The 8,446-nt window shown below is 43.0% G+C and overlaps 1 protein-coding gene across 1 annotated transcript; it reads left to right on the top strand.

The window, feature by feature from the left end:
* Positions 1 to 3,255: 3,255 nt before the first annotated feature.
* METTL1 (methyltransferase 1, tRNA methylguanosine) lies at positions 3,256 to 8,084 on the top strand. Its single transcript, XM_088466234.1, has 6 exons — positions 3,256 to 3,512; positions 3,827 to 3,990; positions 5,041 to 5,225; positions 5,485 to 5,598; positions 6,356 to 6,457; positions 6,557 to 8,084. Exons 1-6 carry the CDS (start codon positions 3,367 to 3,369, stop codon positions 6,689 to 6,691), a joined length of 846 nt encoding a protein of 281 aa, XP_088322360.1. The 5' UTR covers positions 3,256 to 3,366; the 3' UTR covers positions 6,692 to 8,084.
* Positions 8,085 to 8,446: the final 362 nt, after the last annotated feature.

Below are 8,446 nucleotides of genomic sequence, written 5' to 3'. Positions count from 1 at the left end.
ATAAATAATACCAGGAACTGGATGAAAGGAAAGTTTTGCTACATCACATATCTTTACTATAGGAATGTTCTAACATTATAAAAATTCTAGTATGTTTTACCTGTCAGTCGCACTGTCAGCATAGAGACACCCTCTGCCTCCGACTGCCGCTATCCCACATCCGTAATACCTTGCAAACCTCCATAAACATCGGTAACATCGAGTACCATCGGCCCGTCACGGAGAACTACAACAGCCCTGACCTTACTTAGAAATTGCTAACCTCCAGGGGCATGTCTATAATGGGTGCAGGGTGTGCGGGGCACACGGGCCCCTGGGCCCAGGGGGACCTACACCGCACACCCTGCACCCATAAGTAAATATACTTACCTCTCCACCGTTCCCGAAGTGCTGCTCCGCAGCGCTGGACCGGCGCTGTAGAGCAGCAAACACTCACTGGGAAAATGGCGGTGGCCATTTTGTCAGTGATCTGCGCATGCGCAGATAGATGTCCCCGGGAAAGTAGGCACGGGCGCCATTTTCCCGGAGACCCGCGCATGCGCTGTAGATTCTGGCATGAAGCCAGAATCTACAGCGCTCAGTGCAGCTGAACCGCCGTTAGAGAGGAGGGGACCCAAACGGAGGCTGCACACGGGCCCCCTCCTCTCTTAAAACGCCCGTGCTAACCTCACTGCACACAGTAAGTACTCAGTCTGCATATGCAATCGCACTGTCTAATTTATGCACGCCCATATAACAGCATTCAAACAGACAGGCATGCCTGTGTTTCTTCGACCACTCCTTGTCACCACCCTCAAACGCTCACTGCCTGTCAGTCACTCTGCGATGGCTCTCTGCAGTGTGATCACAGTGGAGCATACGCATGCGCAGTACGCAACAATCGTCCGTCTGCGTACGCTTTAGCAGTTGGGATCCATGCTGAGTCAGGCCCAAGCCAGAGTTGCCAACTTCTAGCTCCCTCCTTTCCGGGAGGGAGCTGTCGAGCGTCCTCAGCAGTGGGCGTGCCACATCAAAAGGGGCGTGGCCTGGAACGTGCTGGGTAAAATGGGGGCGGTGTATGAGCATGACAGCGCGATCGCGACATTGCGGCCCCGCCCCCTCTTCACAATGCCAAGATTAATATCATTGTGAAGCAGAGGGCGGGGTCACGATGATGCGATTCAGCGCAAATCACGTCACCGCCCCCCCCAGCGCTGCCGGGGATTATACTGTATTCGCGCGGGGGGCCAGATGGATCGCCGGGGACAGGGAGGCTTGCCTGCCTTTCCGTGGGGCTGGGAGCGGCACCAGATTTTCAGGAGGCTCCCAGCGGAATCGGGAGGGTAGGTAAGTATGGCCCAAGTACCAAACCTGCCCTTTCTAGAAAGCTTATGGAGAAAGTGGTTGCAAGCAGACTGGGATCCCATGTACTGTATCAGCTCATGATTTTGTAGTCAGGATTCAGGAGTCAATGGTCCCAACTGAAACAGAGCAGCAGCGGAGTATGACTGATACTACAGAGCGGGAAGTGACAGTGATGGTAACATAAGTGACTGTGTAGCTCTCTCATTCCATTTATTCCTATTTAATTGACAATATTCTCAGCCACTGGGCCTGATTCTGAGTTAGATGTATCCGCAGATATGGATGCATCTTGCGGATTTCAGCATACTGCACATGTGCCAAAGTAAAAGATTGGCGATTGTACATGCACAGGATCAGCCATACGGTTATTGACAAAGATCGCTACCGTGAACAGATTTATCCGTCCATCAGCAGCCACACTTTCTGTGAAATGGGTGTTTTGGGGAGGTAACGTGATCGCATAGAACTCTTCTGTCTGGTGTGAGTGTCATGTAAGCCAGCTTTCTTACTCAATAATGATTGAAGGATTGTGCATATATTCTGATTATTAACTCTGCACCTACGTTCACATTTTTTTAATAACGTGAATGACCCACGTGGAAGGGGGGGAGGGGGAGAGGTGGGACGAAAGGCTCTTGTTGGGGGAAAGAGGTGGAAAAAACGCGGCATGTGTGGGGGTGCGGAGGTGGGGTTCCCTCAGAAGAATTTTGCACACTGATACATGAATTTATATTCTCTACCCCAAACTACTACTAGAGGCTAGAGGAGGGGGAATGGGTACAGATCGCCCGTGTCTCTGTAGGTGCCCTGGAGTGCAGCAAAGGCATATGCAGGGATCAAGGTCCCTGATGGGGTGTACAATATCGTAATGTATATAGCCTCCCCTCCTCCAAAGGTCATGTCCTCCAGGACCCAGACTCATCAAAAGTCACAGCGACCCTGACTACAATGAGACAAAATTGCTATGCTCATTGCTGGTAACGCACTCAGTAGCCAGGCAGTTACTTAACCAGCACCTTTCCTGCCACATTACACCTGTTCGCCATTACCTTGACTGACTGCTTGAAAGATGGCCATGCTACCAGGCAAAATACTTTGCATTTCATATGAGCCTGTGGGTGAGGTATGACCCAGAATCCTAAAAACATGTCTCTCCAGAAGTTAGGTGTAAAAGGGGGTTGGCTATGGGAACCTGGCGGTTGGGTTGCCGGCAGTCAGAATACCGACAGTGGCATCCCGACAGTCAGAATACCGATGCCTGCAGGTAAGTACCCTAACCTTCCCCCTCACCCACCTTTCCCGCAGCCTAACCCACCTTTCCTGCAGCCTAACCCTAGACTTCCCCCCTGCAGCCTAATCCTAACCCCCCTGCAGCCTAACCTTAACCTCTCGGGCTGCCAGAATGTCGGCGAGTATGAGCCAAGCCTAATACTGTTGGGATGTCAGCAGTCGGAGTTCTGGAGGCAGGATTCCAATTACTGTTGGGGTTCCATGGCCAGGATTCTGACCACTGATATCCCGTCCGCCAGGATGCCGATTACATCTTGTTAAAGGGATGTCATCATCAACATAGTTAAATGTTCACATTTTTATTTGAAAGGAAGAGGAATGTCTTACATGACATATTTTATATTATGTACCACCCCACAGGATACATTTCCCATTTATGAATCGGTTATCATGTTGGGAAAAAATAAGTGCTCTCATGGAAGCAGGAAACAAATTCGTCAGACCTACACTAATAATAACACTAAGGGGAATTTAAAAATTATGATAAAATAATGATTTAACTATTCTGGAATACTTTTAAAGCTCATCTTCATTAAAAAAAAAAAAAAAACAGCGATTGCCAAACTCAAAAATGGCGGCGGCAACACTACTTGGGTCACGTCATTGCTTCAGTATCACGTGATGAGAGCGGCGTTTTCTATGCGACAGGATTAGGAAGGAAGGCGCATCAGCACATTGTACTGCAGAAGCACGTTGTTGTTGCTGGTGTGGGTTCTGTGGGAAAGGCTGTGAATGGGGGACGGCGCTGCCATGTCCCAGACACAGCTACAGCCATGTGCCACGGTGTCCGAGCCGGGAAAAGCGGTGTCCCTTCCTCAGAAACGCTATTACAGGCAGAGAGCCCACTCTAATCCCATAGCAGATCACACTTTCCAGTAGTAAGTGTCATCTGCAGCCATCTGTGCATTACTCAAATAACAGCATTTAAGTTGCAAGCCATCTATATCTGGCTTCGATTATATGACTTGTAGTACATCTGCATATGGAGGACAAGACGTTGCACTATAGTATAGTGTAACTCACACCTGTGTGCATGCATGTAAACGTGTTTGTGTATTATATATATTTCATTCTGAAAGGAGATTCAAAGAGCAAATGAGAATAATTAACTTTGACTTAGAAGAAGTGATTTGTGTGTTTTTTGTTTTTTTTTTACAATAATTAACATTTATAAATTTTTATTATTTTACAGTCCGGTAAAACCTGAAGCAATGGATTGGTCAGAATACTATCCTGAACATTTTGAGACATTATCATCTGATTGTATTCATGATGTAAAGGACACCGCAGAAGAGCCAAAACAAGTGTATCAAGTTGAGTTTGCAGACATTGGCTGTGGATATGGTGGTTTGCTAGGTACATTTAGATTTCCTTTGTGTTTACATACATTGTTTTAAAGTAAATGATAAAAAAAAAAATATTACGTATTATGATGGTCCTCTGGTCTGAAATGCTATTTGTTTGTGGTTACTTTACATTGTAAGTTGATAGACCTTGTAAAAAGTGTTGGTGCTCTGTTTTGGTCATAACAAAAGAAAATGTGTTGCTTTTATCTTAGGATAACAGCTCTCATTGTAAAAGGCTGTATTACATGGCCCATGGGATGAAAAACCCAAATAAAAATACTTTTGTAAGCGATTGGGTCTGTTTAGTGCAGAGGGGTTTCCCAAAGCCGCTAGTTTTTAAAAAAAATGTTTTGGCTGTTTTGAAAGTGCACGGTTTACTAAAAGCAAAACCACTGGAAAACTTATGGAAATCTTCTTTTTTTTTTTTTTAAGTGCTATGTTACACATCACCATCCCTATTTATTTAATGTAAATAATACAAATCATAGGATTTATGATGCTGTTGTTCCACAAACCCCCACCAGCAAAAAAAAGTGTTTTTAGTTTTTTTTTTTTTTTCTTTTATTATATATTTATTTATTAACAGTTTCTTATATAGCGCAACAAATTCTGTCGCGCTTTACAATTTGAATTAACATTATACTGGGTTGTAAAAGACATACATACATGCATAAATAAAAGACATACATAAGGCTAAGAGGGCCCTGCTCGCAAGCTTACAATCTATAGGGAAATATGTGTTGATACACCAGGATAGGTGAGACTTTATAACACATATCCAATTTCTTACACATCCATCCTGGTAAAAAAATAAATGTATTTTTCCTGACACATCCACGATAACTGCATGTAACTTCTATGTCCTTTGTGAAGGAGGCCTTATTGTACTCTTCAAGTCTGGTCACTGGCACATTAATGGTAAACCAATGACACAGTTTTTATCTGTCCCATAATTGTGTTAGATAAGTTTGAGAAATTTAGTCAGGGATTCAAATTCATTTTTGTTCCATATTTCCTTGGCAATAAATAATAGGTGTGTATTGTTTACTTATATTTGCAGTTGAGTTGTCTCCTTTGTTTCCAAATACACTGATGCTTGGAATGGAAATAAGAGTCAAGGTGTCCGACTATGTGCAAGACAGGATCAGGTCACTGAGAGCTTGCCACCCGGGCCAGTACCAGAACATTGCCTGCATCAGGAGCAATGCTATGAAATACCTACCCAACTTCTTCAAGAAAGCGCAGGTATCTCATATACAGCGTTATCTACTATGTTTTAAAGTGGGCTGGGAATGTTCTCTATAGGCATATCTGCATGGCTGGATTTCTGGTTCCACCTTAGCTCAGCAGAAACAGGTTGTGGAAACCTGGCCTAGCTAATAATTTTCTCTGCAATTTTAAGTTTCTAGAAGTGACTACACACTGACAGAATATCCAGATTATGATGTCTTTGAAGTCCGAACCCAAATATGCCAATAATTTATAGGAATCCTTTTTCTTCTAGTTGAGTAAGATGTTCTTCCTGTTTCCTGACCCTCACTTCAAGAAGACTAAGCATAAATGGAGGATCATCAGTTCCACGCTGTTGGCAGAGTATGCCTATGTGCTGCGTGTTGGGGTGAGTGGTGCACATGGCATGTGTCTATGCAGCAGATGGAAACTACCTATTGGAAGGGCCATGGATGAATACTGACCAAATGGGTGGTTTGGACGATAGTAGAAAAAAAGTGTTAGCGACAAATTAGAAAACAAAGCCAATGTAAAACATGTTTGTGCTGCTGTAGGCATTAATATAGTTTCATTAAAACAGTTCCTTTTGGCGCAGGTTCTACCAAATGAAAAATCAATGCCGCTCCTTAGAAGTAGGCTTCTAAGCAATGGATAGGAAATCGTCAATGGGTGGAATTCGCATAAACTTGTGATACATTTCATCGGCACACTGCCCGCTTCCTCAGATAGTTTATGCCAGTATTTTTATGATGATTTGTATCCTGTAATAAGTAAACCGAATCTATCAATCAGAGTGCAGGCATTTCGTCGTCCTGCTATGCAGATCCAAGGCAGAATGATCTTCATAGCAAGAGGATGAAACACCAGCACTCTGTTAGATGCGGAAGTTTGAGGATGCGGGCACTGCGGAGCTTCCGCCATGCTCCTGGTGATTCCTACGGCTCTGGGGGAGAGGTTAGTATTTTGAATGGGCGCAGGGTGTGCGATGCTGGCCCTTTTTGACCCAGGGGCTTGTGTGCACCACACACCCTGCACCCATTCTAGATACACCCATGTTTCCAAGTAATATAACAAAAATGTTGCGTGGCATTTCCAGTCTGCTGTAAGTCCTGGTGTAATATGGGTCTATGTGCTGTATGTTGCAGGGGTTGGTGTACACAATCACAGACGTGGAAGAAGTTCATGAGTGGATGGTGAAACACTTCACAGAACATCCCCTTTTTGAGCGGGTCCCAAAAGAGCAACTGGTGAGGTGCCTAAAGTGTGACTCTCTCTATATTTAAATATTATTGTTCTTTTAAAGTGGTGATCTTTATAATTGTGTCGCTCACCTGTCTTCCTCGCAGGCAGATGACGTCATCATAGACAAACTGGGTACATCCACGGAGGAAGGAAAGAAGGTTCAGCGCAACAAAGGACAGAACTTCTTGGCAGTATTTTGCCGTGTGGAAAACAAGACATTCAGGAATGACGATTCATAGCTGTGATATGGAGATATCTGGGATTTACACCCTGCCATCCCCAGAGGGCTGACAGAACAATTTACAATTGGGGCAGCTCACGTGATCATACAGGACTAGTTTAGGTCTGGACAGGCTGTGGAGAGTCCCGGGCATGTTACTAGTTCTGTGCGGCAGAAACTGCTGCTGCTACGTTACATCACTCTTCCTTCTGCAAATGACATGAGACAGTTTTATACTCCTTGCTGGAATTGATAAGGTCTTTTCCAGTGTTTTGTGACTCATGGATGAATATTTTCAAGAAAGGTTTGTAGGAACACACAGCCTGGCAGAAGGAAGAATGAATTACTCCTGCAAGCGGGCACACTACATATTGTGCACTCTATAGCAGGTTCTCTTACCGTCCTGTTCTGCTTCACTATTAAGCTCTATGGCTTCTGCCTCAGTGACCAGAAATCATTTTGCTGGCTTGCATTATCTTTATTAGCACTGAACATTTTAGGATATGCTACACCAGACTCTCTCAGCCTTCACAAGTAATGGCCTACACACACAAGCCTTTTATGTTATATTATCTGTCATGTTTGGTTGTATATTTTTTTTAACTTTCCTCCTGATTGGTTTAAAATGACAGCAATGATGAAAGAAATGGGTTTCACTGCTTTGATTACCTTTTTTTTCCAGGTTGTTTGTGCTTCCAAAAGCATAATAAACAGCTATATATAATGCTAGTGTTTTCAGGTACATGTTTGAGATATTTCTTCAGGTGAATAAACTACCTCTGTGTAAGCAAGGAGAAAGAAAAGTACTCACTTTGGGGAACTCGCCCTATTAGAGATCATTTTAAAGCATGACGGTTATTAATACAGTATAAAATGCATCACATCAAGTAAGGTGAATAAAAACAAAAGACAGACATATATTTATATATATAAAAAATAACCAATATAATATTAACAGGTTTGGATCATCAATAACTCCATATGTAAAATTGTATAAGGGTATCCATCACTATAAAGTAGTTTTATGTAGATCCAAAAGACAGTGTGGCAAGAAAGTGTAATGACTTAATTCACAGTGATCTAGATATATCTTGAAAATAGAGCCAGTTGTCTGTGACAATCTGACACTCAACAGTAGCTGGCGTAAACATAGAGCCAAAGAACCAAGACAATTTGTCATCAAATCAAAAGTCTACTATCTACTAGTGGTGGTAGAGGTAATACTCCAACAAATATGTAATACAACATGTATGTTATAGGTGAATTTATCAACATGTACTTTGCCCTTTCGGAACAGTTGGGACATTTTTATTTTGAGCGTGCTATTTATACACTGAATGTATATCTGATGTTTTATAATTAGCTCAATTATTGAAATTTGTATATGTATATGGGATATTGTTGTTTTATATGTGTGGTTGTATGTGTGTATAATATATATATATAATATATATATATATATATGAGATGATGCAAAAAACCCGCACAACACCTGAAGTTCTAATAGCAGGTGCAAGGCCAAACGAATGTCAATATAGCAAAACCGTCCACTTGTAGATCCACCAGGGGCTCAACCAGAGACGAGGCCAGCACTCAATATCATGAGATTAATCCACGAAGAAGGCTTTATAGCAACACTGTGGTAAATAGCAGATACATCTTATTCAGCATATCATACACTACAGCAGGTACAAGCATCCATACATCAGATCCTGACAGTGGGGGAAGGAGCCTTGATGTATGGAAGCTCGTACCTGCTGTAATGTATGATATG

The sequence above is a fragment of the Taudactylus pleione genome, unplaced genomic scaffold (genome assembly GCF_031769625.1).
Source record: "Taudactylus pleione unplaced genomic scaffold, aTauple2 ptg000065l, whole genome shotgun sequence".
In the NCBI taxonomy this organism is placed as follows: Eukaryota; Metazoa; Chordata; class Amphibia; order Anura; family Myobatrachidae; genus Taudactylus; species Taudactylus pleione.
This window is presented reverse-complemented; position numbering and strand designations above follow the sequence as displayed.

Excerpts from the sequence above, each read along its gene's own strand:
- METTL1 (XM_088466234.1), top strand. The coding sequence starts at position 3,367 with ATGGGGGACGGCGCTGCCATGTCCCAGACACAGCTACAGCCATGTGCC. Across the intron at positions 3,513-3,826 it reads GCAGATCACACTTTCCAGTA|TCCGGTAAAACCTGAAGCAA; the intron begins GTAAGTGTCATC and ends ATTATTTTACAG. Across the intron at positions 3,991-5,040 it reads TGGATATGGTGGTTTGCTAG|TTGAGTTGTCTCCTTTGTTT; the intron begins GTACATTTAGAT and ends TTATATTTGCAG.